Raw genomic sequence first — 22,500 nt, forward strand, 5'->3', positions numbered from 1 at the left:
GCTAGTGCTATACATGTGTGTGAATGGAAAATTTTCCTTCAATAAGGCTATGCCTATGGGTTGTGCAGTTGCTTGTGCTACATTTGAAAAGTTTTTCCTTTTGTTACAATGGATATGGTTACTGTCATTGGGGGAGCAGAAGGTCGTTCATTATTTGGATGATTGTTTGTTAATTGGGGAAGGTAAGGAAGGGGCATGTGAAGTGTTGGTTGCATTTTCTACTATGTGTGATGAATTAAGAGTTCCATTAGCAGCAGATAAGCAAGGTGGCCCTAGTAATGCTTTGAAATTTCTAGGTTTGAATTTGGTGCAGAAAGTGGCATATTGTGCTTGCAGCAAGACACGTTGTTGAAGTTGTGGGAGAAGATTGATTGGATGCAAGTGAGGGATAAGGTCAGGATTAAGGATGAAATGGAAATGTTAAATTTATTGAATTTTGCTTGCAGAACTATTAGTCTTAGTAGACATAGTCGACTGCCTATTTATTTAGGGGAGGTAAGAGCAAATATCACCAGGTGGGGTTCCTTGACTGTTTTAATAGTCTATCATTTTGACAGAAATTGTGGATTTCTCAAGAGTAGTTAAGCTTATGCACTGATACGGCAAGCACACATGGCATGGGAGCTTTCTTTTGAGTGGAATGGTATTCAGCCCATTGGCCTGAAAGTTGGGCAGGAGGGGAATGGCTTTCAGTCCACTGGCCTTAAGAAAGGGCAGATGAATGGAAGAAGGATGTGGCATTACTGAAGATCATGCCAGTTTGGGCAGCAGTAGTTGTGTGGAAGAGTATGTTGTCAAACTGCAGGCTGTTTTTTTATTCAGATGATAAGGTGGTAGTGCAAGTTTTGGCTAGGAAAACTGCTAAATCCCCTTTGGTTTTGTTCATTTTATGGAACTTTGTCTTACAAAGTTTATTAATTAATTAATTTTATTTTTTCAACAAGGCTTGTACCAGGCAAGGTGAATCAGACTGTTGTTAGCCTGTCTTGGTTTCAGTTTTCCAGGTTTTGGGCATTGGCACCAACAGCAAGAGACAGGCCAGTAGGCATTCTGGATAAAGCGTGGAGTGAGATGGTTAATAGAACAATCTTGAGCCAAGTCTACTTCGAAGGCATATAACCGCTTTTACAAGGTTTGTTGGCCAACTGTTGCTGCAGCATGGAAGATGGCCTTTGGGGGTGGTCATGCAATATGCTGCATACAAATGGTCACTATTGGAAGCAGTCAGAACAATCAAAGTTCATTTGTCATCTCTTAGCATGGTGGCAAGACTGAGTAGTTTGGATGATGTTACGAAAGAGGTTGGTAGTGAGAATGTTGAAAGGATGGGAGAAGGTGAGAAAGAAGAAAGGTAATAGTCATCTTCCAGTAACCAGACAGGTGCTTAAGATTTTGTTGATAGGTTTTTGGCTATTGTTGAGCAATTTGTCAGCATACATGAGTTATGAGGCCCTAGCTGTGGTTATGTATATGAGTGCTTTTAGAGTGGGCGGAAATGCTGGGTGCATTGTAGTGGTGAGATGTATGTTTGTTGTATTTAGAAGGATTACTTTTGCTCAAGAAATTAAAGATTGATCAGAGAGGATGAACGTGGCCTGTGGTGTTGCTTAAGAAAGGTGAAAGGTTGTTATGCCCAGTAGGTTGGATAAAATAATTGAGAGAATCTTTTGGCAACAGGAGGAGGTTTTGTTTTTTTCATGCCATTCAGGGTAGATTGATATCAGCACTGTGGTTCAGTAATGGGTAAGTGAGTTGTTGGAAGGTATAGCTGTAAGAGATGGTTTAGATTATCAGTCAGGTAAATAGCTGGCCACACAGTCTTTCTGTGCCTTCCTTTCAGATTGGGAGAGCATCTGACCTAACAGAGGAAGGGAAGCTGGTAGAATTCATTAAGAAAACATGGCTTATTATATAAATTTATTTGTTTTTTCAGATAATGCAGTAGTTATTCTGGGGCATTTTATTGTATTCTGGGTGGAGAAGAGATCAGCTCTGAGGCATGGAGGAAGTATGTTGGGGCTTTCAAAAGAAAGGTGGAAGCTTGCATGGCAAGGATTTAGAAGCTTGCTTTGGCATCAATTGTTTCTTAGGTTTGAGACGATAAAAGCAGCGTGGGAGTTCTGAAAATTTTGATTATTCATTTTGGGAGTAATGATTTAGGTTGGGTATCCAAAAGGCAATTATCGAAATTGACTGTTGGTAATTTAGCTATGAAAACAGTGTCCACAAATGGTGTTAGCATGGTCAGAGATTATACTTATACTAGTGTGGAAGCAGGCTGCTAGCTTTGTAGTGTTAGAGAGAGCTAGGCATTTTATGAATCACAGACTGTCAATGGCTTTAGGTAACTTAGATATATTGATCATTAAGCACCAAGATTTTGGTGATAGGGATTGGGTTTGGTATAGGAATGATGGCATTCATTTAAGTGACTTTGGTTTAATGTACATGTGGCATTGGCTTTACAGGATGTTGGCTGACAGTTATGAAAAGAGAAAGGGGGAACAGCCTGAGTGCAGGTAGGTGGGTGGAGAAGAGGGGTTCTCCTTTTCATGCCAAGTTTATGAGGTGAGCTGAGGTACGCTGTCTCACAGTTTTGGGGTTAGGTGAGCAGAGGGTGTAATGCTGCTTGTTTTTTTTTGTGAGTGAGTAGTCAATGCTGCCCATTATGTTACAATGTTTTACAAATGTTCTAACAAATGTAACCAGATGTTCAATGTTCACTGAGTTTATGAAAAGTAACTCTAAAAGTAAAAATTAAAATTAAAAATTAAAAAGTAAAAAGCAAAAGTAAAAGGATGGCACAGTGGTGCAGCAGTAGTTTTGTCACCTCACAGCAAGAGGTTCTCTGGTTCGATTCTTTGCTGGGGTGCCTTCTGTGTGGAGTCTGCATGTCCTCCCTGCGTCTATATGGGTTTTCTCCGGGTGCTCTGGTTTCCTCTCACGTCACAAAGATATGAACCTGGAGCATTTCTCCCCAGGAGTCTGCTGAAAATGGGCTTTGTTCCAAGTTGGACTTTCCCAGTAAATAAAAAATAATAAATATAACTGAAGTTCAATCATTTGTACTGTATTTCATATATGGAGTTGTCTGTAAATTAGTCATGATGGCACATGCACTATAGTTAATGTCTTAATGTGCTTGGACAAATTGTGTTTGGCCACAGATGGATTTGCCAAGGGGCACTTTGAGGCATGGGTGGGTTGCTACTGAAGAGGGGAGGGTTAGTGTGGGGGGGCACAGAGTGGAGTAGACAAGGATTGTAAGAAGAAAGGAGTTAGCGTAGGCAGGGGAGAAAAGCATTAAATGTAGGGAAAAGTTTGGTAGGAAGTGAAATTACTTGGGAAGGGGTCAGAGAAGGCAAAAGTTATTGTATGGAAATTACATCAGTCTTTTATTGTGTGCTTTTAGTGATTCCTACCCTCCCAGCCCATTGTAATGAAGAGAGTGGAGTGAGGCAGAGTGGAGAAGAGGTGTATTGGGCGAACCTCTCATCTTTCCCCTTTCCTGCTTAGTTTGTGGGGTGAGTTGAGGTATGCTGTCTCACAATTTTGGATTCAGTGAGAGGAGGGTGTAATGCATTTTTTTCTTTGTTGGTGAGCAGTCAATGCTGCCCATTATGTTGCAGTGCTTTACAATTGTTCAAACAAATGTAACCAAATGTTCAATATTCCTCGTGTTTATGAAAACTAACTGAAGTTCAGACATTTGTGCTGTATTTTTACATATGGAGCTCTCAATAAACTGGTCACAATGACACATGTGGTCTAGTTATTGTCTTAAAGTGCTTAAACAAATGGACAATTTCCTGAGATTTCATTACAAAAATGTTTCTTGACTTTCCTTGAATTGTTGCATAAAACAATTATTTTAAATCAGAGAAAAAAGATTAATATTATATGAAATAAAAAATAAACAAATCAAGTTCTACAAGAGGAAATTTTTACATTGGCAGAAAAGTGAAGTCCAGTCCTGTTTGTGGGTATAGATGCCCTGCAAAATCTTATTTCCACAGTAAATATCCTACTTTGGGCACTTAAAAAGGCAGCCCAATAAACCTACTAGAGGCAGATATAATAAAGAAACCCACAGGTTTGTATACTGGCTGAAACAGAAAGTAGTTTGCAAGGCTTTGTTCAGCTATTCTTTAGAAATATTTACAAAATTTATAGTACATTGAATGAAGCAAACACAGCCCAGGATGAAACTCTACCAGTTTTGCTTTCACTGACTTGGTCCATCACAAATCTTGAAGCAGTGGATTGTAAAATCAACAGCAGTCTTAGGTGAAATGGCACCCTAGGCCAGGGGTCTGCAAACTTCACTATCAAAAGAGCCATTTTTGGCCCCTCTCCAACCAAATAAAATTCATTGGGAGCCACAAAACATATTTGACCCCTAAAATGAAGTAGAGTATAAAGTTTTATAAATATAGTTATTATACTAAATATAAAAGAACTAAGTTTATAAGAGCAATATTTAAAATCCATCCCTATTTTTGTTCCTTTGCTCCCGTTTATTTGTGGCTCTGTCCAGATTTCTTGTGGTAAGACTTTGAGAAGTATGAGAGGTATGGAAATCTTTCAGGAGATGCTGCTGCTGCCAGAGATCGCTTGATCGCTCTCAGTGTGTGTGGAATGCATGGCAAAACAAATCGTGTTATTCTAGCAAGTTTCTAAGTTTATAAGAGCAATATCTAAAGTCAATTGCTTGATCACTGTTAGTGTGTGTGTGTGTGTGTGTGTGTGTGTGTGTGTGTGTGTGTGTGTGTGTGTGTGTGTGTGTGTGTGTGCGTGTGTGTGTGTGTGTGTGTGTGTGTGTGTGTGTGTGTGTGTGTGCCTGTGTGCATGTGTGCACGCGCACGTGTGTGTGTGTGTGTGTGTGTGTGTGTGTGTGTGTGTGTGTGTGTGTGTGTGTGTGTGTGCGCGTGTGCACATGTGTTGTGTGGTAGCATGGTCCTTATTTTTCAAAGCTTCAGGGAGCCACTGCAGAGGGGTGGAAGAGCTGCGTGCGGCTCCAGAGCCACAGGTTGCAGACCCCTGCCCTAGGCAAAGGTCTGCATAGCACTCCCTATCACTGCTCACTGTTTTCTTGTATGTACATCACTCTACTCCCCAAATCCCCCTCATTTTAGACTCCACAACACATTATAACTGACCAGCGTAATGTGTGGAGAAAAGACCTGAAATTAAGCAGGTGGTCTGCAGGCCACTAGGCCTCCAAAAGCCACAGGTTTTCTAGATCGTCTGTGGTGCATTTCCATTTTTTTTCATTTTATCTATTGATGATGTGAACAGCAAGAGCTGTGTCAAAGGCATGAAATTAATTCTTTCTGTTCAACTTTCTTTTTCTTTTTCAGCATACCCTAGTTGACAAAGAGTTCAGTATAATAACTTTGAAATAGACAACTGAGTTTAAGCTTGAGGTCCAGAAATTGCTAGGACCCCAAAAGCCAGAGGGTTATAGAGGCTCTATGTTGGATTTTAAAGATTTTTCAACATTTTGAGGCAATGATGGTTAGAGGAAAAACACGAGTAAGGAAGAAAAGTTAGTTTCATTTTTCTTTTGGGAAAGAAATAAGTTGTGTCTGATAAAATGGGAGTTTACAATAAACTGAGAACACTAATGTTTTTGAGGATACATAAATCATATAGAGGAATAATGTCTGCCTTCCTACAGCCCAAAAAAACTTCCTGTGCATCCCTCTGCTGTTGGATTGGGATGAAAGTTAAAGCATAAATGTCTGCATTCATGTTTCAAGTGGTTGCTTTAAAACATATATACATCGTCTCCTCTCACCTACCCCCAAAAGGCAGCCACTTTCTGTGTATCACTCTGATGTCAGAATGGAAGGAAAGTGAATCAGCTAACAACATATGGTAACATATTTCAACCTGTTACTGTCAAATGTTCATGAACAGGATGACTGTACCCCTACCCCTCAAAATATAGCATCCTGATTAGATACCAAATTTTGACTGTGAAGAAATTGAAAAATAACAAGCATCACAGTAACAAGCATCACAGTAACAAACATCACAGTAACAAGCATCACAGTAACAAACATCACAGTAACAAGCATCACAGTAACAAACATCACAGTAACAAGCATCACAGTAACAAGCATCACATTAATGCAGTGCTACTTGTTGCTCTTAAATAATACTGTGCCCTAAACAAGCTATCGTGATCTTTCTAGAACTCCTTCTATGAGGTCTCTAAAGAAAGTCAGATAATGACCACACTTTCTGCAGCCCACCACAAACACTACATCAACTTTCTGTACATACCTCTGGACATAGCTGATTTTGGACCCAGTGGGGTGTAGGACAACAGCTCCTACTATGCCTGTGTCAAAATCCACTTATACAGCATAGAGTGGTGGAGCCACCAAACCCCAGAAGCTTTTATTCAGTGGTATATTGTTTGCCTTATTTTTAAAAATAATAACTTGCCAAATGTTTTTCTTTGTTTGTAATGTTACCCAGAACAGTTATGAATGTGTGAATTAAAATGTTATCAATTAATAATTCTCTAATTAAACTAGTTTAACACATAAAACAGGTTTAATAGCTGATCACAGATTATGAATTGATCAGCATATCAAATATGCTGTTCAAAAAATATGAAAAAACATAAACTAGGACTTATTTATAAAGTCATATCTTTTCTCTCAGACCATACATGTATGTCCATATCTCGGACTTGCTTACTCCTTTATCTACTATATGCCTCACCAGTTTTGTCTAACAGTACCCTCAGTCAGACAAACTGGGCAATAAGATTGTAAACTCTGCAAGTGACCACGTTAACTGACCATATCACTGTCTTGAACTTAACTGGCTGGAGCTACATAATTAGCCTACACTTATATTATGTTTTAACTGTTTATATATATATATATAGTTCCATGTTCTGTACTGCACCGTTATTGCCTGTGAAAAGTTCGCAATGTGGATTTCACAGGGGGTCTCTACTGAACTTTGCCCATTCAGACTTTCCAGTAGTCAAAGGCTAATACATAAATAAATACATGATTATATAAATAAATAATGTGTGTGCATCCACAGATAAAATTATAATATTATTTTTAATGCACACACATATTGACACCACTTCTGAGAAGCCAGATCTATTGCAGTACACACAGACACACACACACACACATACACACACACACACACACACACACACACACACTGAATGATTACCAAAAGGCAAACTGATGGGAAGCCAGTTCCCCTAGACCATGTGCAGACTCCAAATAGAAGAAATAGAAGAAGCAACATCCAAGAACACAGAGAACTAGAGCTCTGTGCTGTGAAACATTAATGACACTCAATGTGTTGGTTCTTTCCACACACGTCCTGCTCTTGCTAGACCATGAAAGATAGACATCTAACATGTGCATTACTGATGTTTGTGATGGAAAGTGACAAAAATCACGAATACTGGACTGCAGAAGTGCCTTTGTGAGTTTTTTAGAATGTTATGCACGTAGCTTAGTTTAACAGTTATGTGCTGTCACTGTAATGTTCTGAACCTTTTGGATCAGGTATCGGCAGTCATCAAGACATCTTATTTCTAATTTAGAAATATTACCTGGATCAAACATTGTTTATCTAGGGCAAACCTTTTGATGGCGATTAATGCACTGCTGTTGCGTTGCTTGGACATATACAATGCTCTGTACTTTAGACTGTTGGAGAGTGACCTGTAATATATGCAGCTAAATTGGTAAATAGCATTCCAATAACTAGTTGTATCACATCAGTTCAGTGAGAGGTACATTGTTTGCCATTTGAAGCTCGGTGCATCTTCAGAATCCTGACCATCACTTTTCATGCACTGAAGAACCTAGGAACTGCTTATATAAAAGAGCTGCTGAGACCCTTTGTCCCAGTTGACAAATTAGAACAAACAGTCTGGGTATGCTTACTGTTCGAGATGCGCAACGTAAACTTTGTGATTCTCATATCTTACTCATGTTCTCTGGAATTGGCTACCATCCTGGATCCACACATGTGAGTTAGAGTCCACCTTCTGGAAATCCCATCTTGTGGGTCTGGTAGAGGAAAATTCACTAATTTTTGATTTCTGGATGTTTTACTGCTTAGGGCCACATAGTGTTTTATTCAATGCATATTGTTAAATGGTACCTAACCCTAGTCAGTTATGTTAACATTATCTTTTAATTTATGTGCTATTTTTAGATTGCTAAATGTTACTGTGTTTTATACTCCTTCTTGTTTTTATTGTAACTGGATAGTGGTAAGGATTAAATTGCAAATAAATGAATAAACAATCAAATAAACAAATAAAATGCAATTTTATATGGTTTGCCTGGTATATTATTTCATCATTTTATGTTTACAATTTTGCCTCCTTTTTCCTTTAGATACAGTTTCTGAGACAATATTAATGACAGTGCATATGTGTTAACTCTGATTTACACATCACAGCACTGATTACTGTTTTTACTTTACTGAATGTTCCAGTGTTGCACATATACCTGTCTGGGTGTTGATTCATCTTCAGTGACATTATCAGATGGCTGATTAGTTCTAAACAACCTTGCCTACTTGTCAGCATTCACTAGGTGCTGATACTTGACACTACATGCATCTCTGTTGTTGGCTTAAAACATCTGAGACTCAAAATCACACAACCAAACAATCTGTGAGTACATGAGTACACAAAGCAATGGCTGACCTGTGTGTGTGTGTGTGTGTGTGTGTGTGTGTGTGTGTGTGTGTGTGTGTGTGTGTGTGTGTGTGTGTGTGTTCTTGTTTGTGTATATGGGGAGTATACGTATGTGATCATGTCTATGTGAGTATGTGTGTACATATCTGTGCATACACAGATACACACATTCACAGACATATATAGACAAACAGATACACATACATGTTTAAGTACTTTATTCACCTGAGTATTTTAATACTATTTGGACAATACAAAACAAACATTAAGCTACTGCAAATTACATCTTTTACAATATAGTTATCACTTCAATTGCAAATGAATGTTAATAAAAGCTGGCATTGGTAACTGCTATTGGCTGAGCTCTGCAGTCAATCTTAACTACCACTACAGAGTAACAAAGCCATTACTATGTCGATGATGTAAAGAATGAATGCCAAAAAAATCAATTTTAATATTACCTAAAGTGTACACCTAGTATGGGCAAATGTCACAGTTTCCAAAAAAAAGCACCTTAAACATATTCAGTTTTTACTTGTTCTTTTAATCTGAGTTATTCTAGTAAATTTAAATAGCTTTATATGTAATGAAAGGAAACTCCTTCTGAATTTCAAGTATTTTTTTCAATTATAAAGTGCTTTTCAAAGGGTGCTGTTAATGCAGTAATGGTCTTAAGCTCAAAAGGCAATGTTTCCACTTGCTTTACACTTCAACAAATAAAAAGACTAAGCTACACGTCTGCCATAATCCTAGCAAAATTGTAGACTAAATTATGTCTTATGAAATAACAGCATGAATGCACACATCTTTCTAGGAAGCAATGTATTTTATACGGCACTGTATTGCTACTCATTATTTTCATTTGTATGAAAGGTCTTTATCAATTTCTTTATCCCTGCAGTGATGGCTGGGCAGACAGATATGATGTCACAGATGGATATCAAAAGGAAGCTGCCGGAGGAATAACTATTAAGCTGCAATCTCCTGATGTGAGTTGGTTTGATGACTATTACCTGCAACTACGACCTGAAAACAATCAGAGGAACCCTTGGTTTATTGAATTCTGGCAACACAGATTTCAGTGTCGGTTAAAAGGACATCAGCAAGAAAATCCTAATTTCAATAAGACGTGTCTCAGTAAGCAACCTTTCGCATGCATTCTTAAAACATTATTAAATGAAATATTTTCTAATTTTATAGACTAAACATATTTCTCATTCTTCACTACATCACCTATCCATGGTTATCCATATCAGAGAGAGAAGCAATGGATGTTACATAAATATCCATTCATTTGGACTTTGGCATTTATATTTTTCTGATTTTGATAAACCAGGTATGCTGTTAATTCTCTTTATGTGTATAAATGCTTTTAGCTATAAATATATAGAAGTAAATACATGTTAGGTAAAACAAGACCTGCAAAATTTAAATTCATTTTATAGAAATAACCAGAAAATTTGTGTTGTTACATGTCATTCTGATTTTTGACATTTAGAAAATACCATACTGACAGTAGAGGATATTTTTTAAAAGAAAATGGTCCTGAGGTATATGACTATTCAGTTTTATCTCTTCTCTGTGTGCTTTTTCATTAGTGCAGGCTCTTGGTGGCTTAGACTATATCCCAACCAGTAATGATTGCAATACATGGACCTAGCATAGCTGTATTACCACTAAATTTCAGAGGACTCACCTTCGTACTATATGCCTCCATTAGATCTACTTTCTCCCCAAATGACCACCAATGATGCTGCAGCAGTATCTTCATCATTTCTGTTAGCATCTTGGTTGGTGTTCAATAGTCCAGATTTTTATGAGTTCACAACTTTTTTTTCTATTTTGTAATCAGAAACATGCAGGCTGGACCTATGTCCTTCTAGGCTAGCAATTACAAGCTTTGGTGTGTTGTATCCACTTATTTACCAGATCTCAGTTTCTTCATTAAAGGATGGTAGTTTACCTTCAGGCTTGAAGGAGGCTTTGTTTATCCCAGTCCTCAAGAAACCATCTTTAAATATACACAATTTAAATAACTATCATCTGATCTCTAACAATTCCACCTTTTGGGAGAGGTTATTGAAAATGTATCTCACAAGCAACTGGAAACCAACTTAAAGTCACATGGATCCTTCTCAATTAGGCATTTGTACTTGCCACAGAATTGATGCTGCTCATACAAGAGTAGTTAATGATCTCCTGATGGCAAAAGACCATAGCACTATGTTGTGTTCATCCTCCTGGCTCTTTACATGATTTGACACAGTGCACAGAGCATATTGATAAAATAATTGCAATATTACTATGGTGTTGCTGCTTGGGTCTATTGTACAGTCTCAGATGTGGAATACCATAGCGTTCTGTTATGGGCCCTTTATTGTTCAACGTGTATCTATGTATATAAATATATATATCTATATCTATATATATATATATATATATATATATATATATATATATATATATATATATATATATGGGTCTACTGTATAAGTTTGAAAATACACTTCTTCAAACTCACACAGTAGATCCTGGGTTACGCGAAAGTGCACTTAATTGAAAGTGCATTTTCGCGAAACCCGTTTCAGTGAACGGGCTACTACTGACTTTTGTGCAGTAGTTACGGACTTTAGGGCTAGGGCGTGGGTCATGGTAAGGGGATAGCTAGTAGGGCTATCCCCTTACCATGACCCGCGCCCTAACCCTAAGGTCATAACTACCGCACCACAGTGGAGGACATAGCATGTTTTCCTGCTGTCCTCCACTGTGGTGCGATCCATTCGTTGAAGCTGAGTTCGCTAAAGTGCACTTTCGAATAAGGCTATTTTAGTGATAGAATCATAAGCCAATGGGTTTACCAACTTAATATTGACCTTAGAAATTCTAAGTTAGAATATGCTTTAATACCCATTTTATATGGCCTCAAAATGCCCCTGTAATTGGTGAAATTTCAAAATTTTCTCGGAGGTTTGCAGTGTCCAAACTGCCAACTGTATGGGTCATTGAGTTCACTATATTCTACATTTTGGCAGCTGGATCCTTGAATCCTTTTTTGGTGCACAGCTTAATAGTTCTACAGCTTAAACCTAGGCTAGAGCCAATCAGAACCATAAAAAAGATGTCTGAATTCTCTATTAAGGTTACACTCATCTCGCGTGTGCATTTTAACACCAAAAATCAGATTTTCACCTCTTTATCCTAACGAGTTCTCTCTGATGACCTTCTTCTGGCTTCCTCTCTAGTAGAGAATGAACCAATGCAGTTTTCCACTCATTGATGTTGGGTGGTATGATTTTTCTTTCCTCCAAATTTTCTTTTTTGGTAAGTTTTCAATTATATATTTGTTTGTGTTTAGTACTAAAGATGTGTAGGTCACGGTGTGCTTATAAGCTTGGCCCATATATAGCATGGAAGCATGATATTTGTATGTGTATATTTCTGCATTTCATTAGCCAGCAGCTAGTGCTCCAATTCCCATATTTACTGAGGTATTTCTTTTTTCTAGCATGATATTATTATATTTGCTTATTCACTTGATTTTTATTGAAGTGGCACACCTGGCCCAGTTCTCATTTACTATATTTCTAGTGGTAGAATTCTTTGTAGACAGGGCAATGCCTTTACAACAATTTACCAGAGTCATTTTTCCTCATGGCATCTTTGGTCCTCCCCAGCACCATCTGCTCAGTTTTATATAACTATTGTTTCGTTAAGCAACATTTTTTCTGTTCAATATTTATTTTGCAGAATCTGATTGTTTTGAGGCATTTTTAGACAGTACCATTTGAATAAAATATATATTCAATAATTAATAAAACAAATTGAACTAATAACTTTATAGCTGTAATTGTATTCTTTTTATGTATTAGTCAATGCTTTGGCCTTTGGGTATATTTTATATTTCATTGATCAATCATTACAATAGTACTTTATATAGCTATATGTGTTTGTATGTATATTCCCATAATATTATTTTTGGCACTGTAGTTTACATTCATAAAATCAAATGTGATTTGATCGCTAATATTGGATATTTTACTTTTAAAGGGAATACTTGTCTACAGTCTACCATAACTCTAACCACCTAATCTAACTTAACCTAACATACTTTAGGGGCTCACTGTATGGCCCATTTTTCAAGTACTCCACCCTGTTCTCTGCCATTTGGGCCTCAAGGTCCTTGCAAGGGCAGCAAGGCCCTTTGGACCTTGTTGGATGTTGCCCTATTGTTGCTGGTTGCGAAGGGCTTCAAGGTCCTAAACTGTAGGCCCACCACTGACCTTGACAATGGCCCAGCCAGCCCAAGCTCAATTAGCAGCTTAAGTGACTGATACAGTGACAGGGAGAATGGGAGAGCCTATCCTGAAGGAGAGGGAGGTAGAGAGAGAGAAAGGAGTCACATGAGTGTTTCCCACATATGATCCTTAGCAGTGGCTAGAGATCCTGTGGGAAAGGAGTGTCCAAAAGAGGTAATAGCTCATTGGAAGTACCAGTAATCACAGGGAAGAGGGTACAAGGGTAGTTATTATAATAAAAAAGTATGTTTAGTTCTGGAACACTCTTAGGTTCCTTGTTGGCCTTAACCCTGGTGGACTTGTTCAGTACATGATCAAAAGAGGTAGATAGACCCCAGTAGAGGATATGGACACCAGAATGCACTGATGGTCAGGCTATGTGCAAGACAAAAAATGTAAAATTAACTAAAATTGAATAGCACAAAGACAAAGGCCCTAGCTGTTCATGCAACCTTTAGATAGTCCTCTGCCATTTTGTTACAAAATTATATCTTATATGGAGATTACAAGCTTGAATTTGTTAGCAAGGTATGAAATCCTGGTGTTTTTCTTGACTTTCATCTAACATTCTGGATCAATTAACGGCTGCAGTGAATTCATCTTGTTTCCATTTGAGAAGTGGCATCAGGATTAAGCACCTAATACAGATCTTTCATCTGTTGTTCAAACCTTAGTATCTGCTTACATATGTTACTCTATAGCCAGGATAATCACTGGTACATCATGTTGCCAATAAATTATGTTCATTCTACACAACCTTCTTTGGCTGTCTATTTGCTATAGAATTTTTTTGAAATTCTAACGTTAGCGTACTTGTCTATTTACCACCTTAGTCCTTGTTATCTGAAGGAGCTTATTGTGCCCTACTGCATCAGTATTGTGCTCAGCCTATGAGTGCTTGCTAGCAGTTCTTCAAGTTAACTTTGAAATTTCCGGCTTTCATCGTGGTCTTCTCTGAACGGTGTATGATGGTGTAGCTTGATGATACTTTTGTCTTGATTTGCCTTTATTTATATATCATTTTATCTGATTGGTATTATATTTTGTTACTGAGATTTGTAAAGAGCACCTAAGCAAATGTGAACTTGAACTTGTTGGCATGCCTTTAGAGTGTTACAGGAAGTGGAGCATTCCAGCAAAAATGTACACAAACATTAGGACAACATGTATGTATTAAACGAAAACAAACAGCCAGCAAAACTATGCAGTAACAATGGTAATGACCATTTTATCATTCTGTCCATCATAAACATACTATGAAAGCAAATCGGAGATAATTTAACTCTGAATAGCAGGAGATCTGGAGGGGTTAATTATCATTATTCTAACCCCCCACCCCCCATAAAAATAGATGTATGATGTATAGTTTTAGTCATCTTTTTTGTTTAGATTTAGGATTATTTCCATTAATCCCACCCCCCCTTTAGAAAGAGAAAGAAAGCAACATATATCACTTTTCCCAAGCTGCCATATTGACGTCATTTATAAGTTAGAAAAAAAGGTCAATTCTAAGGATCAGTTTATCTGGGTAATGGAGATTTGAAATTAAAATGAGATTTAGGAGAAAGAATTGCTTGTAAGGAAAAAGTAGATAAGTATAATTTAGAAGGTGTTTACAAGTGAGAAGCTAATATCAGCAAGTTTCTCCATAGCATGCTTTGTTTGTAAGTGGAAGTTGAGCAGTAGCATTAAAGGTATAACGTTAAGGATTATGATTTGGGAGAGCAACACATAATTTCAGTGTTAGGAGAAGAAACGTGTACTTATTCCCCATGAATTTTCTTGTTTTTTTGTAACATTTTAAGCTGATTTCTTGATCCTATATATTGCCCAATTGGAAAACAGGATATTCCAAAACATATAGCAACACTTGTCTGAGAAACATTATTTGAGTAATTAGGACAATTTCATATATATATATATATATATATATATATATATATATATATATATATATATATATGGGTCTATATTAGATAAACGAATGCTTAAAATGTTGAGTACGACATGCTCAACAGCTTTTAAGCATACGTTCATCTAAGTGAAACCCCAGAATGTCGAAACAAGGAGTTTTGAAAAGTTAGAGTTGGCCAGCCATCACAAAGTCAATGGCTGACAGCTAAAATGTACTGTACACCATTACAACCCCCCCCCAAAAAAAAACAAAAACAAATTAACAGACAAAATTAAGTGGGGAGCTTTGCCCCCCCCCCACACTCCCCCCTACTTAAATATACCAACTCTGAGATTGCACCACAGTGGAGGACTGTGATAACATTACACAGGGTGAACCTTGAGACTGCACCACAGTGGAGGACTGTAAGAATGGCTAGATAGTGTGGACATTCTGACATCAGCCGCTGGCCAACTTTTTGAAACTCCTTGTTCTGGCATTCTATGGTTTAGTTTAGATGAATGTACATTTAAAGGCTGTCGAGCATGTCGATATCAACATTTTAAGCATCCGTTTGTCTAAAAGGGCCCATATATACATATATTGCAGTGAGGTGAACATTGTGCATTATATACTGAGTATAGTAAAGTTTTTCAATAGGGATTAATTTTTATGGCAGCTTTCTAAGCACTATGCCAGACTGATGGATTCTGAAAACCAGGATCTAATGGGGGCTAGATTAATAAAATAGTAATTTTCACTATGTTTGAATTTCTTATTTCAAAGGTATGAATTTCATGCAGCTTTTCTGAATGTAAAGCCTGACACAGCATTTGAGAGAATTTTAGTTTGTTTTCATCACACGTATGATGGGAGAATTTTGATGTATTGGTGTTCTATAGCATTATTCCATAATGTATTGATCATTGAATGTGTACCTTGCTGGTACTCAAAAAGTTATTTTGGTTGTGGATTTTTTTTTTTTTTTTTTGTGAAATTAAGCCATATACCATTTTATTTTGCTGTAAAGAAAACTGTGATATACAAATAGTTTTGTTTTCTATCAGTAAGTTATGATTGCATTAAATTGTTTGCAAAGGAATAAATATATCATTAAGGCATAACTGGACCATTAATTTATTAAATAATTAAACTAAAGAAAAGAATAAAACCTTTAAATATGACAGAAACCATCTAAGGAAAACAGAGCTAATATTTTGCATTTAGAAAACCCAATCACTTTGAACTCTATGTGCACTCAAGGTGATCAATAGCTGACTGTTTATATAGTATACAACAGATATGGGTAGCATTTTAACCTTAGAATTGAATAATAAGTGATTAAATTAGGCAAATTCAGTCCATCATGTTGTTTAGGGGCTATTGGTTTCTAATATGAAATTCTGTTGATTTAAGGGACCAGATGCACTTCATAATCTTGAAGTCATACTTTTAAATAATTTCAAGAAAATGTGATAACATGCATATATAAAGTGAAATAGAATTTTAGTGAAAATATTAATTTTAATTATAGCGGCTTTTGAAAGAAGAAAAAAGCTCATACCTGACCATCTTTTTAATTTTTTTCTCTTTTTTTGTCAGATAGTAACAGATTGTTTTGGTAGATAGAAGATCATTTTTTTTTTTTAATTTGTATCCCTACATATTTTAAACTTGGATTAATAAAACTACACTGCCAGTCTATGTGGTTGATTGGGGAATAAACATCACAGCATAATTCATTTTATCAGCTTGGCAGCATTTCATAAAACCTTCTTATGTCAGTGGCTGCAGGTGCTCACCACACTGCTGCTCATTTTGATGTATCAGCGCTGGTGAATTGGCATGTTTTGTTCACTTAAACTGTTCATTTATGGGGGGGGGGGTGCATTTTCTCTAAGAGTAGCAGACAGTAGGATAAGACAGTTTAATTCTTTTCCATGCTGTTGTGTAATCTCATTATTTGTATATTTAAAGCCTCAGGGTATGGTGGGTGCAGTATGGATTGGCCCATGGAAAATATGCATGATAAGTCATTAACTCTAACAGAATGTAATATTTAAAAAAAAATGCAGAACAAACCCCAACTCCAATGAAAAAGGCAACAGCCAGCAATGCACTACCATAAACAATGGCAAACAACTCTTCCTTGGATCAAAGATACTTTATTCCATGTGTAAGCACTTTCATAATAAAACATTACTTCTTCAGACACATAAAATCTTAAAAACTGATGCCTTACATATATATATATATATATTCACAAACTAGTTAAAAACACCCAATCAAATCATACAAATTTCCCTCTAAATGATGAAGTTAATTGGCTAAACAATTTAAAAAGACATACACAAGTAAAGCATTGTCAAGTCCCTAGCTAATACTAAAGAGCCATATATTAAAATAAAATAATCTTTCTCATACATACTTTTGACTCTGCATGAACAATAATAATAATAAATTAATACTTGAGCCTCTTGTTTTTCAAAATAGGTTTGAGGGGGACCATGTCATTCAGTCCTGACCCCCTGTGAGCTCTTAGATGTAGAATCCATTTTAACTGGTGGGATTCAGTCTTATTAACTAAGTCACCCATTCTAGGATTTTCATGTATCACCTGAATGACCTGGAAAACAAATGAATGAGTTCCCCCGTCCAGCACTATATGTTTGGCTATAGCACTATGTTCCTGTCCTCTTCTCACACAGTATGCATGGTCCCTAATACTCTCTCTAAGTCTACAATTTGTTTTTCCTACATAGAACCTAAAACATCTTGTGCAATGAGCAATGTACACTAAATTTTTAATATTGCAATCTGCGCTGTATTTAATCTGCCATAAATGTCTGATGTCTGGATGTCTGAAATATCTAGACTCATCCACACACATGCAACAATTACATATCCCACATTTCTTTGTACCTAAAGTCAAGTCAATGGGAGATTTCAACAGTCGTGGGTAACATAACTGTTGCTTTAGATTCAATCTGTTGTTATATGTAAATCTAGGTTTCATACCAACTATCCCAGTGACCTCTTCATCTGTCAATAACATATGCCATTTCTTATTAATGATCTGTTTCACAAAATGTACATCCTGAGCAAATGATAGAACTACTGGAACCTGTGTTACTTCACTGGATTTCTGAGACACTGTCCTATGACCATTCGAGAAGTAGGGCTTCCCCCTCCCCTCTCTTTCCTTCCTTGCTTTTGAGCATGCACGTCCTACCTCCTTCCTAGAATATTCTCTGCTAATAAAAGCTTTCCTCAAAGTTTTCAACCCTGATTCAAAATTAGTATGTAGAGATGACAATCTGGACACCCTTAACATTTGTCCTTCCACAATGCTGTTAAACATATGTGGTGGGTGCATACTACGTCATTCCAAAAATTAAGGATGATAACACTCCTTCCTATGTATATGGGTGCAAAACTGCTTCCCTTCTTTAACAATTGTCACATCTATAAAGTCAATTTTAAGAGCTGAACTCTGATAGGTGAACTTAAGAAAGTCACAGCTGTTATTCAGAGTTTTAACCTAGGCATCCAGTTGTTCACAATCAGCCTTCCAACAAATAAAGAGGTCATCTGCAAACCTTCTATAAAAATTAACATTAGATGTGCCCCCTACTCTGATAAATCTCTTTTCCCACTCCATCATCACAAGATTAGCATATGCATTGGCACAGCTAGTTCCCATTGCTACCCCAGATGTTTGCCAGTAATATTTACCGTCAAACAGAAAAATATTATATTCAAGCACTATTTCCAACAACATGCATATGAAATCAACTATCATTTCATCATAAGCACCATGGTTCATTAAACACACTTTGACCATTTCTAAGTCTTCCTTGTTTGGAATGCATGTGAATAGGGACACTACATCTAAAGTCACTAATAAATTAAATTTACCTTCCACATTGTCAGTCATTAATTCATGCAAATCGACTAAAAAATGTTCAGTATCTCTAAGCACAACTTGATAGTCCTGCAAAATCTTCCTAAGTTCCTTGATCAAAACCACAGAAATCAGCTCAGTAACCTACCCAGGCCATGCAACTATTGGTCTAAATTTGGGCTTTAAGGGGTCTTTGTGTATTTTAGGGACGCCATGTATTTGGGGTATAATAGGACTCTCTACTGTAAAGAAATTAAGCAAATCTTACTTAAATGTCCTAAGCATAAACTTTCATACAAAAGCGAATGAACACTCTCATGCATTTTTTGAATCACTTCTCGTGTCACAATCTTATATACATTCACATCAGAAAGCATCTTTGTCATTTCTGCATAATAATACAAAGCATCCAAAATAACCACAGGACCACCTTTATCGACGGTTGAATAACTATCTCATTATTATTCTGTAAAGAAGACAAGGCCAGACGTTCATCTTTAGTAAGATTGTCAAAGTTCTTATGTTCAAATTTGCAAAAATCATTGTAAAAATCCCTTTCACAGGCTTGTATAAAAATCTCAATATTCGGTGGCATATTGGGAATAAACACACTCGGCTTTTTATAACTAAAAACAACATTGTCACTTATAGTTACAAACAGCTTTCCATGCAAACAGCCATAGCTGAATTAAAATGTCACTGAAATCAAAGCTCACCTGTGGTACAAAACTCAAGCCTTTTGAAAGAAGTTGTGTTTCGGCTGAAGTCAGTTCATATTGCGAGATATTCCAAACGAGTCCTGTTCTTCGAACCCCCACATTTTCTTTAATGTTCGTGTCTGGGTGTTCGTAGGTGGTTCCCTTCCTTTCTGCCCACCTTGCTGAATTCCATTGTCAAGCGACCTCTTCTGTGTTGTTCAAATCGGCATAGGGAACATAGACAAAACCTGCTCCAACTGTTCCTGCTGGTCTGGTAGAATTTTACGTCTTACTGCCGGCCCAGCTTAAGCCATTATGGAAGCAACACCTGCATTATTTGTTGTAGGCCCTTGAACCAAGGGAGTGGAGTAAACTGAAGTAGGTGGCTCTGAGGACTCAACTGGAGCTCCTGAGATGGGATTGGATGTCTCCTCAGCATCCGGTCTCTGATTGGATGCAATCTCCATTCTCAGACATTGATTGGTTTCTCGACTAGCTGGCACAGAATGATTCCTGGGCCAAGTAAAACCATGCTGATGTGAGAAGTCATGCAGATCTCTTGCAAGCTTTCTCTTTTTCTGAATTAACAGTTTATTTCCATATACAGTCACCTTCTCCTTGAGCTCATTCAAATAAATATCTGCTCACACCTCCTCCATCAGACACTCATTTTCTGCTTGCTGCCATACTGTATTGTCAGTCAGCTCCTTTTGCATGGGCTGAAAAAATTCTATAAGGAGTTAATGTATTGTCTGCTTGTTGCCAAATTAATTTTCTACCATTCAGCTAACAATGTTGGATACGTGTTCCCATAAGTCAACATATTCAGGACCCTAAGTCCTCTGGGAACAACACACTTTTTCAAACAAGCCTCAAAATGGTAACACTGGTACTGCAGTCTCTTATATTTAAACAAATCATTTTCAAAGCTCTGTTTTACTATACGTACCTTAAAGTAAGAAACCTCATCTTGTAGCAAAATTTCAGATGGCTGCGGTAACTCACCAAGCAATAAAGGGTTGTGTAGTACCATTACACATTCAGCCAAACACTTATTAACAACCCGTTCATTCAAACACTGCATTTTTCAGTCAACAATTCTATGGTTGCCTTCTGCCATACTCACAACACCCGTTAGTAGCAAATACACAAAAGTCCAACAGAAATCCCAAGAACAAGGTGTTGTAAGTGAAGTCAGAAATGCAGAACAAACCCCAACTCACTTCCAACACCTTGTTCTTGGGATTTTTGTTGGACATTTGTTTATTATAAAAAATAAGTTTAGTAAGGACATTGGAATTTTTTATAAACATCAGACTTTCAACAATCCTGACCAGTGACTTTATTGCTTTTAAGTGATGCTTAAGCTTACTGGATTTCTTATAGTTTCTAGATGTTGTGGCATGTATTTGGGAGAAAGAAATTAAATTTGAGCAGTTTAATTAGTCCTCATTTCATTTTGTGAGTTGCAGATGGTTGCATTGTATATAGGATGGAAAAAATGTTGGAATGCTTTCATTTTATTTATCTGTCATTTTTTTCCCTCTCAATTTCTGATGTATTTACAGATGAGATTTGTATTTTAATTAGCTTCATTAGTAAATTTTAAGACTTTGTGGTCATTCTTACTACTAAGACAGCACACTGTTTTCATTCAGTGATAACCTGTGAGATATGAAGTGTACCCATTTACTGGGTAAATCATTAACATCATTTCATATCTGATTTCAGCTGGTTTTCTAGTTATTTTTAAATTTATTTTAATATATTTTCTTACTTGGAAGTTTTTTTTTTTGATATAGGCATTTTTTTCTTTCAATAGCCATGGGATGCCCTATATTTTTCATTTATATCTAAAACATATAATTCCTTATCCTCATCCATTAACAACTAGCAAGTACTAAAGACAATCTTAAATACTATCTGCTAGACTCTTTGGTATATGCCTGCTTGTATCATCTTGCCTAGAAAAATCCTTAATCTCATCAACATCTATTAACTTCCCTGCTATTAATAATGCCAGTTATAGTAATCATAGGTCCATAGGTGATTACTAGGCAAATGGCATAAGGGCCTTTATAAGCCTTGTCAATAATATCCAGCATGTGACAGTATTATATCTTAATTCCCCAAATACAGGATGGGGTGTATCAGGGTAGTGGGTCTTTGGGTGTTGGAGCCCTGAGTCATTTTACATCAGGGTAGTGGGTCTTTGGGTGTTGGAGCCCTGAGTCATTTTATATCAGGATAGTGGGTCTTTGGGTGTTGGAGCCCTGAGTCATTTTACATCAGGGTAGTGGGTCTTTGGGTGTTGGAGCCCTGAGTCATTTTACATCAGGGTAGTGGGTCTTTGGGTGTTGGAGCCCTGAGTCATTTTACATCAGGGTAGTGGGTCTTTAGGTGTTGGAGCCCTGAGTCATTTTACATCAGGGTAGTGGGTCTTTGGGTGTTGGAGCCCTGAGTCATTTTACATCAGGATAGTGGGTCTTTGAGTGTTGGAGCCCTGAGTCATTTTACATCAGGGTAGTGGGTCTTTGGGAGTTGGAGCCCTGAGTCATTTTACATCAGGGTAGTGGGTCTTTGGGTGTTGGAGCCCTGAGACATTTTACATCAGGGTAGTGGGTCTTTAGGTGTTGGATCCCTGAGTCATTTTACATCAGGGTAGTGGGTCTTTGGGTGTTGGAGCCCTGAGTCATTTTGCATCAGGGTAGTGGGTCTTTGGGTGTTGGAGCCCTGAGTCATTTTACATCAGGGTAGTGGGTCTTTGGGTGTTGCAGCCCTGAGTTATTTACCCTCCCCAGAATGCCTGCATGCCAATAACCTATTTTTTTCTCTATACTTTGAGAAGTAGTGTGTAATGTGCCCATTGCACCAGGTACCTAGTGAAACTATTTCCTTTTAAGTCTTTATGGTTTCTTACATATATATATTTAGCTCATATTGCAAATCATTTATATGTCTTATCTAACTATCCCTATAACAACATTTTTTAGCCATATGCTGCC

General features: G+C 37.2%; 1 protein-coding gene across 2 annotated transcripts in view; it reads left to right on the forward strand.

The window, feature by feature from the left end:
* Window positions 1-22,500, forward strand: part of GRM5 (glutamate metabotropic receptor 5) — a 1,888,276-nt gene that overhangs the window by 1,304,496 nt on the left and 561,280 nt on the right. For both annotated transcript variants that reach the window (XM_044072205.1, XM_044072206.1), the window contains exon 4: window positions 9,606-9,841. In XM_044072205.1, coding sequence (XP_043928140.1) covers window positions 9,606-9,841 — 236 coding nt within the window. The remainder of the gene's footprint in view (window positions 1-9,605; window positions 9,842-22,500) is intronic.

Source organism: Protopterus annectens, chromosome 5.part0, assembly GCF_019279795.1.
Source record: "Protopterus annectens isolate FY-2018-M chromosome 5.part0, PAN1.0, whole genome shotgun sequence".
Taxonomy (NCBI): Eukaryota; Metazoa; Chordata; order Ceratodontiformes; family Protopteridae; genus Protopterus; species Protopterus annectens.